Here is an 18,994-nt window from a genome sequence, read left to right as displayed (position 1 = left end):
AAATAAATGAAAATGTGTGCGACGTTTTGCGTTTTATTAATCAAAAAGAAATAAGAAAACAGTAATGGTATTAAATTAGTCTAATAATCTTAAAACAATGTCGAAAAAAGTCAAATTGTCCAGGGTTGATTGAGCATAGTATTAGTTACACATTGGGTCTTTGGAAGTTGACCTGTTTGTTGCCCGCGGGCCGACGACCAGCCGACGGCACAGTCACGCAGGCCACCGACCTGAAATACAGACGACAGTGTTTATATGCCTAGTGGACTTTCCCTTCCTTCTAAATTGGATCAATTTATTTCCAAAATTAGGGATGTCTAGTATATTTATATCTATATTTAGATTATTTTTTACAGAAATTCCTTTAAGCAAACAGCGCAGACCCTGATGAGACGCCGCATCATGCGGCGTCTCATCTGGGTCTACGCTGTTTGCCAAGGCTTTTTTTCTAGACGCTAGGCATAAATGCTTTTTAGTGCAGTCACTATCGGTTTGTTTGGGCCAACGAAGTGTCATGGAGCATTTAGTATTAAGCTGGAACCGTCACTATCGTTCCTGCAATACTCTTCACACTCACCGTAGTCCTTTAAACACCTACTGGTAATTCGGTTGTAAAAAAAATGGCAATAACTCTGAAAAAATGAAGCAAGAAATATGGTTCTTAGGCATTGCGTCTCCCGACAATGAACGCTTCTTAGTGATGACGTTTAATTTAAGTTTATACCCAGATATGACCCAGACAAAAGTTTAGCATGGAACATAACAAATGGCAATAGCTATGCAATTATGAAAGCAAGGCTATTATGCTCTGCACTCCCAGCGGCGGAAATCGCCGAACGCATTACGGAAATTACCGATCATCAAATCATTGTTTTTTTATTATTTCGATGTAATTATATGGTATTGCTGTATACAATATTATTTATTTATTCTGAACTCTTCTGTTGATCTTTGACAAAGGGAATAACGCTGAACGTATAAAAACAATAGTTATGATTATTGTGCACTGCACCGCCTCTCATTGAAATCCATCAACCATATGCACCGGATATCATTAAAACATAAAAATATAACAAAGGACAATAACTCTTACATGGATGCACGCATTGTGGCCTTTTTTCTCACTGCAATTCACTTTTTGAAGATGTAACTATCTATGAAACTTAAAGTGATATCTTTTATAGTTTTGGAGTTATGCGCCGGAAAAAAAACGCATTGCCTGTTATAAGCTCCTATTATTATAGTTTCCGATGTATGCACCGGACAAAACGTATTGTTATAAGCCTTTGTTACCTTGATCTGCAACCGGAAAACCACAACATCGACATGCGCGTTCCTTTCACCACAAGCAACAACCATAACAACTGCATGGCCCTTCGCCAGAGCGTTATATAGTGCGGAAAAGCAATGGTTTACGGACTGACAGACCGAACGACTATCCCACCGACGGACAGGTGCATAGCAAAATATACCCACTTCGGAGGTTGGGGGTGGTGCATTTATGTTTACTTTAAATCTTGATTTGTACAAGAAAGTGTCGTTGTTGTTGCTTAAATCAATATGGTCGATTTTTGAAAATTTTCACTAAACCAATGATTGTAAAAATTGCATTACAATAAAATTTCGACATGTATCGTCTCCTAAGCTAGTATATTTTAACTGTGTGCACTATACCTAGCTGGGTATGGTAGCTCCTGTATGTTGGTGACGCTAACACCTGTCATGACGTCATAGCAATCTACTGACGTCAACACGCGGTCTGCTGTCGAAGAGACTCCACCAATCATGAATATCCGGTCGCCTGAAATGTAAGATTGAAGAAAAAAACATTAATGAGAGTGTTATGACCAAAAAATACCTGCGCTTTCTACTAAATGTACATTGGCGCTATCGATCCGTGTGATAAAATAATTTGATACTCAAACCAATATCAGTGAAATTGGAAATTGGTACTGGACAACCGAGCCCAGCCATATAACACGTAAAGATTCATAATTAGACAAGCAAATTCGTTGAATTGATATCCCCCGCCAATATTCTTCTGGACACAAAAATGTCATATTTGACACGCAGATAAAAAAGTATTTGTTAAGATATAAAGGGCTATAACTGCGTTATTAACAGATGGTGTACAATGCCATTGGCATACATCATCCTCTTATCCATATATACACTCATACAAAGTTTCAATGAAATCCGCCAAAGCACTTCCAAGATATGGCTCCAGACACAAAAGTGCCGGACGGAAAGACGGACGGACGGACAACGCCAAAACAATAGCCCTCCGCCTATGGCGGGGATAATAATCTCAAGAGCGAGTATCCCCGAACCCTAGGTTCAAGTAGGACACAACTCGCATAAGAAAGTGAATCTTAAGTAGTAAAAAACGGTAAAGCAACTGAGCTTGTCTTGTACAAATGTGAGTAGGTTAACTGGTTAAAGTGACAATAATACGACTTAAATACTGTTAAAAAGGGGGGGGGGAAATCCCAACAAAACTAATCTAAGCACATACCTACAACAGCCGCGCCCATGTCGTGACGCGCCAAGAGCATGTCCGCCACGTGGCGCCACCTATTTCTGGTGAGGTCAAGCGCGTCCAGCGCGCCCACGCTGATCAGCACGGAGTTCTTGTAATCGAACGAGCGGGACGCTCCACCGCAGAGGAACAGGGTGTGGTCAACAGCGACCAGGTTCGCATAGCAACGGGCGAATCGCAGATTCGGGGCGTTGCTCCAGCTAGTGAACAAACGACACTTCTATGCTTGTAAAGTGTATGCTAGCAGCAACTTAACACACGAGATAGGAGAAAATATTCACAAGAAATAATTATGTTGAATTAAATATAATTTTTCATTCTTAAAATTCAATCATTTACTTACATCGCATTTCAGATAAGGGCCCATTAACCAAACACATATTTTACTTAAAACTAAGATTGCATAATTTTCTTTGAATTGTAATTGACAAGAATTGCTTTAATTTTGAATCTGACTTGGTATATGCCTCCTCTAATTACCTCATGCTTCATTTATGACATTGTATTAATGTTATACGCACCAGTCCGAGTCTGCACACACAAACCCTGAAGCGCTTTTGTTGGGTTTAAGAGTATTCGTTATTCTTAACTCTAGTAACCTAATAGGTTGGCTATACGGGCCCAGGTTCTTAAAATTCAAAAAGAGTTACCTTTTGGCGGAGGTATCCAAGCAGATGACGTCATCTAGCACGTGTAGAGCAGACGGTATCTCGCGGCTCTCTCCAAGCCCTCCCGCGACGTATATCCGGTCCCCGAGGCTGGCGGCGGTGGCGGCGTAACGAGGGCCGGCCATTGGAGTCACGTAGAACCAGCCATCAGTGACAACGTCAAAACACTCCACAGTACTCGACACCCTAAAATCGTAGAAATATACGATACACTTTGGAAATTGTAAAATGTTCTTTAATTAACATTATAATGGTGAATATACTATGAAGTCATTAACGCTCCATTGGTCATTGTCGGCTCATGTACAACTTTAACGTACCCCGTAGTGTTTTTCCCAGGCCATTTTAGCGTGGCGAAAAGCCACGCCGCCCTCCCGGATCGCCACGCTGCCTTTTTTCAAAGGCAATTTTCGCCACGCGCCCTTTTTTTCAAAGGCAAATTTCGCCACGTGCCCTTATCGATAACATCTTTATTGCCTTACGATCTAACTTGGTCCGCAAAATCAGCTTTCTTGATTGTCTGTGACGCTCCGACTGTGCTTGATTTACTCGAGTGACGGCAACGTCTAATCGACTACATTAATCGAGTAGATTTAATCTATAACAGTGCTCGATTTATAGGTAGTCAAACTGACTGCTCCAAAGCATATATGCGAGGGCGTATAAAACAGGCTCAATTAGAATGAAGTAATCTTCATACGCATCGCATAACAGTCCTCCAGCTAGGATTTGAAAAGGGCAGGGGGGGGGGGCTTTTTTTGTCAAAAAGGCACATTGCACACGCAGTATTTTGTCAAAAGGGCACTTTCGATCGCGCAGGCGTTTCTGGAATGCTTCCTCTTGCATGTTAATATATATGTTATTAATAATTGTTAGAATATAGTATTCCCATTATTATTAAACAATTTAAATATAATGTCTTCATTGAGGAATAAATTAATTACATGTATTATGTATCGTAATTAGGTAATAAAAGATTTATTCATCATCATATGTAATTTTTTAAGGGCAGGGAGGGGCCCTAGAAAGGGCAGGGCGGAGGTTCGGGAGGGCAGGGCGGGGCGCCCTTCAATTTAGGCCTAGCTGGAGCACTGCATAAGAAACATGTTCTTAGATCGATGCAAACACAAATTTCTGCGTTCGATAGGGATTCATGTTAAAATTATCATAAGTATTCACGTACAGTCGACAAAAACATGTTCGTGTTTAATCTTATATATTCAGAGTAAATGCACGATTTATAATAAATTTTGTATTTACCTATGGCAATTAACTTACACACCTTTACCATAGTAGATAAACCAAATATACGGACTATCTAGCTAGAGATTTTTAAGGTGTGAAAATTTCGGCCGTGTATTATAATGCGTGTCAATTCATATATATGTCTTTCCTGCCAACACATGATGGGCTTCAAAAAACGGACTTTTTTCTTTAAAAAAAATACGGGCTCTTTAGCTGGCGACATGAAAGGTGTGAAGAGGGGGTCGTGTATTAAGATGCGTGTCAAATCGTAACTTACCTGCCAACGTCTATAGGGCTTCAATATACGAACCCTTTTATAAAATACCCCATACATTTTTAATCGAACTTTAATCACATCTCTACGTCTGTAAAGAAGTGTTTATCAGTGCATTTTGGAATACATAAATATATAAAAGACTTGTGTTTAATTTGGACAATTTATTATTTAATTGTAAAGGCGTGTTGCTAATATTTGTTAAAGACTAAAAATGCCGTCGTGTAAACGGAGGTTGGCGCAAATGCAGAAGGAAAATGTGAAAGTTGCAAAAACTAATATAAGCTTATTAAAATTCATTAAGAAGATCGACGGAACTGAAAGGTAATTATACATACATGTATAGTATGAAATTTTACTGTGCAACTGTAAAGACTCAGTATTATTTTATTGTTCAAAATCATAATAACATATCATTGATTATTTCGAACTTAATATATATTTCACAAATTAGTTTCCCATTTAACGTAATAACTTTCAGCGTTTTGATTATGAGCAGATATTTTTGTATTCACATGTTAGTGCTATTGATGTGAAAATTCGTTAAAATTTGAACGCAGAAATTCATTGTATGGTCAAAATAATTGTAACTTGCTCTCAAATAATCAAAAACGCTTTCGCCATTATGCATGAAACACGTGAATTTACCAACACTCGCATCGCTCGCTATTCGACTGTTATATACATATTCGTAAATCACGAGATACCCGAGGAATATGTTCTGCATTCTGGAAAAACGTCATATCTAATAATACTAAGCAGATAATCGAAAGTAATTGTGTATTTAATATGTCCAATTACACTTTTTAATAACCCAGGGTGAGTGCGTAATATTATTATAATCAAACAATGAATGAAATCTTTACTCAGATAAGATCTATGTATTTACGAAACGATTATGCATAAATTGTGTGACAGTTGTGAATAAATCAACGAAACCACACCTTCATCCAATCAAAAAATATACCATATGAAGGTGAACAATAGCGATTGGTTAAAGGCGTATCCAACGATATAGCAATTATTTTTGATTAGTCAGAAGTAGTTTGTAGCAGAACCGTTGTGCATATCATTAACGGATAACTATTTTACGCGTGACGCAATAAAGACAAATGATTAAATTTTCAGGAATACAGATTGCTTGATTTTTTGTGTTGCAATTAATAAATACCTGAAATATGTGTATTATAGAATGAACAAACATACAAACCAATTATAATAAACAGTATCGCAAAATGCAAAAATACTCAATATTCGTATTCGCATTTTTTTGCGAATTTATAAACATAGAATTACTTTTTTGCTTTAAATTAACAGAACGGACACGGCTACGGATTATTTTATTTATAATGATATATATTATTTTAGAGCAATTAATATGTATGGCTCTATATATATTTATTTTGTATTGATGAAATACACATATAAGTTTCAATGAGTATTATGCAAAACCTTTTTCTTCTTATATGTGGAACAAAGCATCAACGTATGTTAATAAAATAGTTTTGGTATACCTTTATTGCAGAAAATATAAAAATCCTAATAAAATATATCCTGTGTTACGTTCATTATGTTGTCTTCATTGTTTCACACATGATTATGTGTAAGAAATGCACTAAAGTAAGATATGCATCTCTCCAACTTAATGATCAATGTTGTAATCACATTATAATTGATAAGTAAAAATAACCTAAACAAGTTTACCCATAGCCGTTATCATTGATAAGTTATTATCTATAACATTACTTTCATAGCTTAAAAGGCACCACGCCTATGTCTGCCCTTTTTTGCATAAACCGCGCGCTAAAATGCCCTTTTTGAATTTCTGTAACATGCCCCTTTGCCCTCCTGGGAAAAACACTACCCCGGGTATTCTTAAGTATACTACCAAGTACCCGTAGTATGGAAAATATACTAAAAAGTACTTCTGAGTATGGCTGGGAGCCTTTAAGCGTATTTCCGTACCCGGGGTTCATGGTAGTATACTAAAGAGTATTCAGGGGACTTTTAAGTAGTTCCTGAGCCGACGCACTTGTGCATAAATATTACAAGCAGGTATTCATGATTTAATGAATAGCAGTTGCGCTGTCATTTTAAAGGGTCGTACCTGTCGCCTTCCCCTTTCCCTCCAAACACGTATATCCGCTCGTTGATCGCGCATGCGCAGTGACTGTATCGCGCTTCGTTCATAGGGACTCCTTCTCTCCACTGCTTGGTGAATAGGTCCATCCGGAACACTGTCCGCGTCGGCAGCGGAAGCTCCGATTTCACGCAAGGGTTACTTCCGCCTGTGTGGGAAACAATTCACAATAAAAATCCGCCATTCAACTGTGTATTAATAGAAGTCTACAGACGTACGCTAATAAAGAACAGCCAGATGGACCCCTGATGCCCCTCTGGATTTTTTTACACAAAAGCACGAATATCTTTTTTAGAGAAAATATTCAAAGGCAAATAACAAGAATAAGGGTAACAAGGGACAAAATTGTCACAAAACCAGGTTTTCATTGTGAAAAAAAAATCTGATAAAGGGAGAAAACTCAAACTGAACTTTTGAAATGACCAAAAAAAATTAACCCCCTTTGTAAGTTTTTTTTTTTTTTTTAAATCTATTTTTAGTCGTGGCGACCTTGACATTGGAGATATTGACGTGATTCTTTCGTGGGACACACCGTCCCATGATGGTGATCAAATGTGCCAAATGATTTTAAAATCTCACAATGAATGACATAGTTATGGCCAGGACAAGCTCATTTATGGCCATTTTTGACCTTTGAACTCAAAGTGTGACCTTGACCTTGGAGATATCGACGTAATTATTTTGCGCGACACACCGTCCAATGATGGTGAACAAATGTGCCAAATGATTTTAAAATCTGACGATGAACGACATAGTTATGGCTCGGACAAGCTCATTTATGGCCATTTTTGACCTTTGAACTCAAAGTGTGACCTTGACCTTGGAGATATCGACGTAATTATTTCGGGCGACACACCGTCCAATGATGGTGAACAAATGTGCCAAATGATTTTAAAATCTGACAATGAACGACATAGTTATGGCCCGGACAAGCTTATTCCGCCAGCCCGCCAGCCCGCCAGCCAGCCAGCCAGCCCGCCAGCCAGCCAGCCCGCCAGCCAGCCAGCCCGCCCGCATTCGCCAATCTAATAACCAGTTTTTTCCTTCGGAAAACCTGGTTAAAAACCTCAATTAAAAGACATTGAAAATTCGTGGGTTTATCGAATAATTGTCACTTAACTAGCCCGGCTTTCCACCCTCGCCATTTTAGCAGCAGCGTGTACCTTATGTTATCCTGGATATTTAACTAATTGATCTTAAGACATAACATACATTTTTTCCTCCACAAAAGCCATAAGTCCTATTCAAGCGATTAATTATTAGTTTATTGGTGCTAAAATCAATTTTAAGGTACATGTACAGTTGTGTTGGGGTTTACCTATCAAGTACATGAATCCTCGCACAACGACTGCCGCGTGGTGTCGGCGGGGTTCCGGAAGTCGGCAGAAATGCACCCACTGGTTATCGGCGCTGTCATACCGCTCCACGTACTTCGCTTAAATCAAGAACAACAACGACGGAACTGTAAATTATTGTTTTTATGTAAGAAAAGTCTCCCTTTAATCGAAAAGGATAAAGTATCGTCCCGGTATAACATGTGCACAGGCTTAACTGGGACGACACTTTGCGTGCATGCATTAAGCCCCGTTTTCCCAGAGCGCGGCTCATTTAGATATATCATTTTATACGACTTTGTTAAAAAGGTCGCCGTGGCGTAGTGAATATGGTGACCACCTGGAGGTCACGGGTTCGATCCCCACTGTGGGAGCGTTCTCGAGATCTCCCCCATAGCCACCAAGTACTGGGTCTAGTCACAACACAATTTCGTGTGTCAATACTTTTCAATAAAGGAAAATTAATAACGACGTAATGACGGTGATGTCCCCTTATAAACCTATATAACAGAGCCAAATTCGGTTGATTATATCCAGTAAATATTGTACAGTTAAAATAGATCCAGTGGTTTTAAATAAGATATCCAGTAATTGTAATTTGACGTAAATATTTGCATTTTTTACGAGCTATTTCATAGCTAGACCGGCATATTAAAGGGATAAAAGTAACTTTAGTGTAACATGCACTTACGCACTAACGAGGCTTCATTCGACTCAAATCCGCCTATAGCCAGTATGTCCGCCGCGGCTTTTTTCGCATCGATAATCGCCCCCTCCGCAGAGGCAGGTTTGGCACGTGGTGTTGACGTCATCACGGGAGGAGGCATCGCTACAGTGACGTCGCCGTTCGGTGCTGGGTCACCCTTGCTACTGGAAGGTGCTTCGGAATCCTTCTGAGGAATGAAACACAAAAGAACGTTAAGGCGTTGAACAGTAGCTATTTTACATCGAAGACATCTTAACATCTATGCCAAAGTTACGTCGAAAGCGCGGTAAAAGGTATAATATACATAAGCAGAATATATGACCCGTGTTAGACGTTAAACATAGATATTTAACATCCAAGACATCTTAACATCTATGCCAAAGTTACGTCGAAAGCGCTGAGTCGATAAAAGGCATCATATACATAGACAGAATATATGACCCGTTTCATGCGAAAATTGGTCGCATGCCGTATGATGCACGCGTAGCTCCGGACAAGCCTCCATCGCTCTTAAGTCACCACAGATTTTGCGGTCTCATCAGCGGACAGGGCAGCTCCTGCCCGAGAACTGCGGGAATGCGCATGGTGGTCTGGAGCTATACAAGTCGCATATGGCATAAGACATTTTTTTTCGCATGACGTGGCTCACAATTATATGGTCAATATGAGGTTTTAAAGGGCTAATTCCACACTGTGTGTTTCGTATGATGGTCTGCTTTGTATTGCCTGTGGCTGTCCTTTTATGGCCCCAAACATTTTCACCAAGTTTTGGTGAAAATATGCGATGAAAATGGTTGAGCGAATCAGGATACCTCGCCGTCTCAAATGTTACTTGTGCCGCTGCATAAGTTCCAGATAAACAACATTTTAAACCAATCAACGAGAAGAAGTATTGCACGTGCCTGGAGTTTCAGCAAAGCGGCGTTCTGATACTTCCGGGGTCGGGACACTGGGAAGTGAAAGGGGTCGTCTTTTGGTACATTTCGGGCCGTCAGCAACCTGTCAAAAGTACCGATGCGTGTACATATGTGTCGCGTTCTGAGAAAACTGGGCATTATGCATGTGCGTAAAGTGTAGTCCCAGATTAGCCTGTGCAGTCCGCACAGGCTAATCAGGGATGATACTTTCCGCTTTTATGGTATTTTTCGTTTAATAGAAGTCCCTTCTCTCCGAAAATCTTGTTAAGGCGGAAAGTGTCGTCCCTTATTAGCCTGTGCGGACTGCACAGGCTTATCTGGGACGACACTTTACGCACATGCATTATGCCCAGTTTTCTCAGAACGTGTACATATATAAATACACAATAGTACGGTTTAAGGACATTGTCGGGTATTGCTTGAAATGTTAAAACCACTAGTACGTGTAAATGAGGCCAATACATGTTTAATGTGTATTCGCCCTGCAAACGTTTTCAGACAATACTGCTTGAAAGACATTTTTATTTTGATGTCTCTTCATCAAGGGGCCTTTTCACGTTTTGGTAAATTGACAAAATTGAAAAATGTTGTTTCGGATTCGCACATTTTCGTTTTAGTTATGAAATTTGTGAGGAAAATAATTAAATAATTTGAAGAGTTCTGTTGTCGTCGTTATATTTTGTGAAACTACGAGGATTGCTTATATAAAGTATAAAATACATCTTTCATAGTATAAGGAGGATGGTCGAGTGGTCTAAGTCGTAGACTTTTTACCACAGGACTCCAGGGGTCAGTGGATCGATCCCTGCTGATGGTTACTTTTTTGTTTTATTCTTATTTTTTACTAGAGCTTTTTAGATCCAATATTCACAATTATCAATATAAAGCATTCAATGACAAATTTCAAAACATGTCAAAATGTGTGAAAAGGCTCATTTAAGTTACGATTAACATAAGAATAACTTAAATGTTAATTTGAGATGATACACACAAGAATATCTGTAAGGGGCCGTCCATAAAGTATGTCGCGTTTTTTTACCATTTGACCCCCCTCCCCCTGTCACAAACTGTCACACAATCTTGGACCCCCTAAAGTACGTCACAAACTCACACTTTCGAACATTTATTTTTTTAAATAATACCTATTTCAAATGTAATCTTAAACACAATTCACTATTAAACAGTTTTTAATTTTATATTAATATATATTATATTAATACCTGTTTTCATAACAGCTTTGTTGAGGCGAGGATTTCAATCAATGTAGTAGATTTAAGGTTTGTACTGTATTTAATTTACTCGCAACATTGGTTATATAATTAACACATATTTTTTGTTCCTTCCTTAATGATGGTCAAAATGCAATTGTCACTAAAATCCCTTAAACTGAGCATTTTTAAAGAATCTAGTGTCTGTATTTTTTCAAGGAGATACATTTTCTCTGATAAACATAAAGACAGAGCTTTGGAATGTAAACATATAACCCTTTGAACTAATTATTAGAGGCAATTAACCAAAGTTTATCAACACCATGAGGTCTGGCTTTTACTTGCATATCCAAAACTCATAACAACCCGCGAGCCTTTGGCCTCAGGCTTTTATGACTGTAGGGTTGTTACGGTGGGCAGTATGAATATTTATCCACGTGTAAACCACTAAAAAAAAACAAAATTACAATTTAGATTTTATTTCAAACTTTTAATAAGTAAGAAATGAAAATGTCCAATAAATTATTTCGTCATTTACTAATTAAATCTGCGTGGAGGTCCAGCCAAGGTGCATATTAAAAATCCGAACGACACATTCAGGAGATACGCAATTCGTCTTATTTTGACAAAAAAACTTATTCAAATGTTTCACTTTTTTTTATAAATATTTTTAAATTCTACTAAAGAAGTCATAAATAAATTAGTTAAAAAAAACGCGTGACATCACACATGGCCTGACCCCCTCCCCCATGTCACAAACTGTCACACTTTCTTACACCCCTCCCCCCACCTTGAGCGTGACAAACTTTATGGACGGCCCCTTATTAAAATAAGAATAACTATAAGAATAATTTGCGTCGCTTAACATGAGAATATCTATAAAATTAATTTGAGACCCGCTAATTACATGTACAGGGTGCAGGATCACGTGACGTTGTGGGGTTCACAAACGGATATTAATTGATGAAAACACACCAGTAAGTGGTGCTTTTTTAATAACTTTTTAAAACAATTTTTCTTAAGAATTTCAACTAGTGCATAAAAGACAGTTTTATGCGACTTACGGAAATGTGAAAAACATTAGAATTACTAAATTTCATAAGCCTGTGTTCTTGGACGAAATTCTATGTTTACAACATTCATTAACACGGTTATGCTGCACGCAACGTGAAATTTTGGTACCGATTTCAGACGTATTCAATTATGTATTCTTGAATCGTAAGAGATCGACACAAACTGCAAGAAAACTGTCTTTTATGCACTAAAGATTTTTGCAAAAATACCGGTATTTCAATAACTTGAGATATTTGCACACACAAAAAAGTTGTTAACGGTGTGTTTTTATTCTGTTCAGCCCGTGTGTAATCATATGTGAACCCCGTTGATCCTGCACCCTGAGGTATACAACGTATAAACAATTGTTACTGCGCCTCAGATGAGCGTTCCTCTGATTAATGTGCGTTGATATGCCAATCGTCAGTCGACACCATGGCGACGTACCCGGTTGGATTACACTTTATTTAGTGGATTGTTACCTACCAGTTAGCAATGAGAACCAGCTCCCGGAACTTGTCGTAGCCGCGCAGTATGGCCGTTGTCTCTGCGCAAGTGAATAGCTCGGGTATGCACATCTGGTCAAACCTATAAACAACGCGCACAACGGACGTTACGGATTTTTGTTTGCACATTCACGTTTAAAACACCGACACTATAATCGTTTTTAACAGACGTTAATAAATCATAATAAAATAAAAGTAACGATATGATTTTCAAAGGTCTTTCATTACCTATGCCCCACAATCCCCAAAAAATTTCCACAAACGACGTTGAATTGATTTAAACTTTATTGAAATGTGCGTTTACTTAGTTATTTAATATTAATCCATATGTTGTTAAATCTATTTGAAGACAACTCTAATTATAACGGAATGTCTGCGTTTTGGACAAAAAGTATTTAACATGTTTTGATTGATTCCTTAAGCCATGACATGTGTTATTTGAGAAATAGACTAGCAGATGTAACCGATATTAGAAGGTTGCTAGTATGAAAGTAAGTTGCATGTACCTTTTCCCAAAATCAAATGTTCTAACATGTTCTAAGTGATAGCATTTCAAAAACAAACTCGTACTCTAATGCCTACTGAATCACTTGGGAGGCGGAAAACTACAACGGGCGAGGCATGGTATGGTATTGCGCAAGGGGGGGTTAGAGGGTTAGGGTTAGGGTTTGGGTTAGTGTTAGGGGTCGGGTTAGGGTTTGGGTTAGCCTAAACCCAACCCTAACCCTAACCCGACCCCTAATCCTAACCCTTACCCTAACCCTTTTTTGGGGTTATCACCCCTGACCATGCCTCCCCCGTTGTAGTTTTCCGCCTCCTGAATCACTTTATAACCTGATATATCCCATGACTCTCGGGATGTGCTTGATTCGTTGTTCATCAGCAAGCAGCCAGCGCATGGCAATCGTGAACACCTCGTACTCTGACGTCACAACTAAGTCGTCTGCGAAACAGTGAAACTTCATCATATAGTATATATTCAATTTGGCATCAACAGTTTTGTAATCTGACATGAACAGTTTCGCTTATAAAATAGTATGTTTGTAAGTAAATGATGCTAGATTCGTTCAAATAGTTGTACGATTAATTTTCCACATATCCTGATCATACATGTTTCAATACCATGCACTTTTACTCAACTGGTATAGAAATAATACCCAATTACTAGTATTTTTCATTGTAACAAACGAATAGGCGAATCCAGGGGGGGGGGGGGGGGGGGAGGGGGGGGGCGGACGCGGCGTACCCCCCCCCCCACAAAAAAAAATCGCCAAAGTAAAGTCAATTCATTTGATGTTTCACACTTAACTAGATCTAAATTACCTATTTAACCTTGTCAAAGCCTTCAAAATCACTAAAATCGAAGAGCTTCCGTGGACCCCCAAAACTATCAACTATGCACTTTTGGGGCATTATAAGAAGGTACTTTGATGAAAGTATATAAGGCGTGACATGCTCGAGAAGTGGTTGTCAACGCCTTCAAAATCATTAAAATCGTGAAGCTTCCGGGGGGCTTCGCCTTGGATCTCCTAAACTATCAACTATGCACTGTGTTCGGTATATTAGAAGGTACTTTGATGAAAGTATATAAGGCGAGACATGCTCGAGAAGTGGTTGTCAAAGCCTTCAAAATCACTAAAATCGTGGAGCCCCCCCTGGACCCCCAGCAAATCTTTCAATATCCCGCCACCCCCCCCCCTAACAAGAAATCATGGATACGCCCCTAAAACGATTTGCACTTTTCTTAGTAAACGACGTAACAAAATTCGAGATCATACAGTTTTGTAGATATGCATGAAGCACACTCATACAACATCTTGCCGGACAAGATGAGCAATTTTCAGTGACTGGCATAAGAAGGCCTTGAAATATTTCCAGAGACACTCACCCTGCAAGGCCAGTAGGCCTAGCGATCTACTCATTCAGCAGTTCTATCTGCCGTCCTCCAATTTATTTGTTCTATTGAAATACATTTTTTCTGATGATAACAAAACCAAGACATCTCCACTAAAAGACAAGCTTGAGTGAAAAATTTATGTTGGTAAATTTAAACTAATGTGCATGGAATTGATACAGCAATGCAGTGAACAATGTGATCACGTCTGCAAAGAACCCAGAAACAAAGCCGACGGCAGAGTGTTACCCAAAGATCTACAAAAACATCTTAAATTATAGATTGTGTGTGTTACCGGAAGAAAGTATCTGGCACAGCAGGTCTACGTCCATGTCCATGAAGAAGGAAGTGTCCGCAGCGGCGCTGAGGTTCCGCACGATCACCGCGAACAGTTTCTTGAACAATTGGCCTTCCGCGCTCACTTTGCTTTTGGCCACCATTTTCACATTCTGATCTAAGGGAAGGCTGTCTGTAATGGCGTCCAGGTGGCGCTTGAACGCGTTCACCTATGGGTACGCAGTGGTAAAACCGGGTGTCATCAAACTTTTTAACGGCATCTTTTTAGCTTACGCTTTTAAGAAACGCGAATTAATAGTTAAACATGATCACTATTGTAACAACGCGAAGAAAAAAAGTTATCAAAAGTGTATGCGTACCTCTACATATTGCGATACAACACATATATATTCGTGCTTAACGGATTGATTGAGAACACGATACAATAACTTGAAATAAGTGACGCTTATCATTTCTGGCATATTCCGTGTACAGTAGTTTTGAAACAAACCCATGTATTGCCTTAATATTACTGCAAGGAATGAAAGGAGATGTACACCAAAATAAATAAATACGTTTAAAATAAGAATAGTTTTGTTTCATTACCCTGAGAACGTCTGCAACAATCAGTATGTCCGCAGCGATGCTAGGCATTATCGTGAGTTTTCCGGTGTAACAGAACTCCAAAAAGCAGGCGAACGCTTCGGGGCTGACACCCTTGATCTTGAACTCAAACGGGATTCTCCGGCCGGTACTCTTACTGAACATATCCGCAAAGAAGTCGCTCTGGCAACTTAGCGCTATGCGGTGCGCGCCAAACAACGTGCCGCGTACGTCGATGACCACGTCGATCAGATGTTTGTTCTCGTACAACGTGGCCAAGAAGGTCCCTATACTACCGTAGTGATCGAGCGTGTCGACGGGGACCTTCAGGATTCTTTTGCACTTGTTCAGGAATTCAGCACTGTCCTTGGCGGGACTACTCAACGCTGCATTCACCAAGAGTTCGGAGAGCTGGTCGAACGTCTCGCAACGCTGCAACACGTGGTCGGTGTTCAGGTAGAAAATGTCACTCGGGATGAGTCCGGAAGCGTCGTCTACGTCAAACACGCGATGCTTCTTCTTCAACGATGACTTCGGAACAGCTGGCTGACTGAGATCTGAACAAGGGTACAATAGAAAAGGTAAGTAAACGTGCATAGAGCACGTTAAAGTTATTCAATACAAGAGTACCACAAATGGTACTCGGCCACTCACCTCAAAGACCTTAAACGGTCTTCAGCAACATTGAATTGCAGAGGGATATTTATACAAGTGCAGTGTCGACAAACCATTCATTTCAAAACAATGCTATATAATTACTAGTATTTGTGCCAAAAAGAGACTCATCCAACGAACATTTGAGCTGAATTATTTAAAATATGGTCAGAGGTCTGCGATATCATTTTCGAAATTTATTTTTATGCATATTCTGAAAACCAGCAGCCATTAAAAAATTAAAACCGCATTATAAACTGCTCCCCTCCCCCAACCCGGCAGTCATATTTGTTATGCGGACCAACACAATCTCATAACTTTTTCTTTCAGAAATTCGCATAAGCAGTATGTCTGATATATCATATTGAAATCCTTAATATGAATTTTGTTTAAAAAACTATCGTAGTGCAATAAAGGAAAGCCGCATCAACAATCTCCAAGCAGAGTTGTCGTGGCATTCAACGAACTAAACTATTGTTTTGGTATTCGTTAGATGGCCATTCAATAAATTTATTATTAGTGATACTGCTTTAAATGCTGACTATCCGTTTTTTGAGAAATAAATGTCAGTTCGGTGAAAATTCACGAGGTAGTTGAAAATAGTTTTTTTTATATTAAAATTTGACGCCGGGCGAAGGACGGTTGCTCACCGCAGTCGCTCACTCTGGAGTATACTGTGTGATCAGGTGAGCTAAATTACGCATGATAGTGTTAACTTGTTAACAGGTTATGTAAACTAAAACATTATTTTTAGACCTGAATATCCTTTTCTAATTCTCAATTTCATATCGCTTATCTATGCGTATGCTTAGCCAACGCGGCATGTACACGGTGCCTATACCACGTGACTTTTTAAGATCTGTGTTGGGATAATAAAGCGCGACCCATTTAACATTTTTAATATTTTCTTTTTTAATATTTCACCATTTTTTATGGAATAAAGTGGAGAGCCCGCTCATTCGTGAGAGTTTTCTATAGGTATCATAATCTTTTTAAACAAATAAGTATTTTTCAGTAAAGTGCAACCGCGCGTTTGTAATATGAAGTCCCCACACTGATCCGACATTTTTCTAACCGTTCAAACGCACGGTTGCACTTTACTGAAAAATACTTATTTGCTTTAAATTATCATGATACCTATAGAAAACTCTTACAAATGCGCGGGCTGTCCACTTTATCCCATTAAAAATGGCGAAATATTTAAAAAGAGATCCTTAAAAAAATAAAAATGTTAACTGGGTCGCGCTTTATTCTCCCAACACAGATCCGAAAAAGTCACGTGGTATAGGCACCGTGATGTATGCGCGCTTACCATGTTTCACGACGATATTCGTAACCTCAGTAGTCGCGATGATCTCAGACTCACTGATCGTCTCGGCCAACATGGTATGAAAGCTTCCGTCTTCATCAGCGTCTAACGACCGCAGTTTGTCCGGGGCAATCGTATATACCACTGGCTTTGCATCAACGTTATCTATCTTGGGAGTCTCTGGCAAAGCCGGTATTGGTTCACACGTAACTACACCAATATTGTTATCAGTCGTAGTGTTCATGTTCTGCGTAACTACACCAATATTGTTATCAGTCAGTTTGTTCATGTTCTGCGTAACTACACCAATACTGTTATCAGTCGTATTGTTCATGTTCTGCGTAACTACACCAATACTGTTATCAGTCGTATTGTTCATGTTCTGCGTAACTACACCGATATTGTTATCAGGCGTATTCTTCATGTTCTGCGTAACTACACCAATATTGTTATCAGTCGTAGTTTTCATGTCCTGCGTAACTACACCAATATTGTTATCAGTTGTAGTTTTCATGTTCAGCGTAACTTTACCATTATTGTTATCAGTCGTTTTCTGAGGAGACTCTAGAACACCTACAGCTCTCTCAGTCACAGCCTTGGCGCCTGTACTCTCTTTAGAGGTATCCGTAGATCCCTCTGTCATTTCAGACTCCGACATGGGCCGGTCTGCAAATTTTCGCTTCTTCTGAATTGTCTGAAAGACGTTCTTTTTCGATGCCATTCTATCGCCGCAATATGACGACGATTATGAAAAAACACCAACCTTTTTTAAGTAACGTATCTGTGACAGTCAACTCGAAGAAAATTGGCCTAAGTGTTTAATTACGCGCGCGTTGCTCTACCGTGGAAAAGAAACGCTGTTAGGCAACGACGTCAAATAAAAGGGTTTATGACGTTAATTTGACGTCATATATGCCTTCACGTAACGACGTCGGTTTATTTGTAAAAACAAACTTTCAAAAAGCCCATTTCGGCGAAATATATCAGGAAAGAGTGAAACTTGTTCTGTGTCAATTTATATTTATCCCTACTGGATAAGATACTCAGTATAAAATTATTGTTTTTGGTTTGCATTAAGTTCAGTCTGAGCCAGTGCGAGTAAATGCTAGAAGGGGTCAATACTTTATAGGCAGAAGAGTCAGACGCGTACATCATTCAACAAAGCAATCTAGAATATAGAACCACCGGCCTAACCACCGATATAGGACATGGTTGTCCCCCAGACAATATCTTCTCTGGTATATCCGAGGACATTATCCCCGACCCCTTCACCCACAATCCCACCTGGTTGAGATTGACAGTCACGACACTATGGTTGACTCTCCCCCCCCCCTTCCCCGCTTCCCGTGATAGGTTCAGTCTTCGACGATAGAGGGCTTTAATTAATAGGTGTGAACAATTTAACGAGTCTGGTGAGAATTTCGATTAACCCGTTTATGCCTAGTGGACTCTCCCATCCTTCTAAATTGGATCAATTTATTTCCAAAATTAGTGATGTCTAGTAAATTGATTTACATATTTAGAATATTTCTTACAGAAATTCATTTAAGCAAACAGCGCAGACCCTGATGAGACGCCGCATCATGCGTCGTCTCATCTGGGTCTACGCTGTTTGCCAAGGCCTTTTTTTCTAGACGCTAGGCATAAATGGATTAAAGAAGACAGCAC

General features: G+C 39.3%; 1 protein-coding gene across 2 annotated transcripts; it reads right to left on the bottom strand.

The window, feature by feature from the left end:
• Positions 1-20: 20 nt before the first annotated feature.
• LOC127881903 (kelch-like protein 3) lies at positions 21-18,471 on the bottom strand. 2 transcript variants are annotated; one of them, XM_052430110.1, is made up of 13 exons: positions 17,330-18,471; positions 15,367-15,920; positions 14,780-14,990; positions 13,425-13,533; positions 12,571-12,672; positions 9,809-9,905; positions 8,892-9,090; positions 8,185-8,301; positions 6,834-7,014; positions 3,190-3,393; positions 2,516-2,739; positions 1,675-1,801; positions 21-230 (listed from the first exon to the last, which is right to left on the bottom strand). In XM_052430110.1, exons 1-13 carry the CDS (start codon positions 18,045-18,047, stop codon positions 146-148), a joined length of 2,928 nt encoding a protein of 975 aa, XP_052286070.1. In that variant the 5' UTR covers positions 18,048-18,471; the 3' UTR covers positions 21-145. The 2 variants fall into 2 exon arrangements, with proteins under 2 accessions (XP_052286070.1, XP_052286069.1); XM_052430109.1 differs by having other exon boundaries at positions 8,892-9,093; positions 17,330-18,463.
• Positions 18,472-18,994: the final 523 nt, after the last annotated feature.

This window comes from Dreissena polymorpha, chromosome 5, assembly GCF_020536995.1.
Source record: "Dreissena polymorpha isolate Duluth1 chromosome 5, UMN_Dpol_1.0, whole genome shotgun sequence".
In the NCBI taxonomy this organism is placed as follows: Eukaryota; Metazoa; Mollusca; class Bivalvia; order Myida; family Dreissenidae; genus Dreissena; species Dreissena polymorpha.
Note: the sequence above shows the minus strand (reverse complement) of the source record. Positions and strands in the feature narration are given on the sequence as shown.

What these genes read in the sequence shown, in the direction of transcription:
- LOC127881903 (XM_052430109.1), bottom strand. Translation starts at nt 18,047, where the DNA reads ATGGCATCGAAAAAGAACGTCTTTCAGACAATTCAGAAGAAGCGAAAA. An exon ending in CCGCTTTGCTGAAACTCCAG is followed by an intron (nt 9,094 to 9,808) that starts GCACGTGCAATA and finishes TTCATTCCTCAG; the next exon opens with AAGGATTCCGAAGCACCTTC. An exon ending in AGGATTCATGTACTTGATAG is followed by an intron (nt 7,015 to 8,184) that starts GTAAACCCCAAC and finishes TTTCCCACACAG; the next exon opens with GCGGAAGTAACCCTTGCGTG.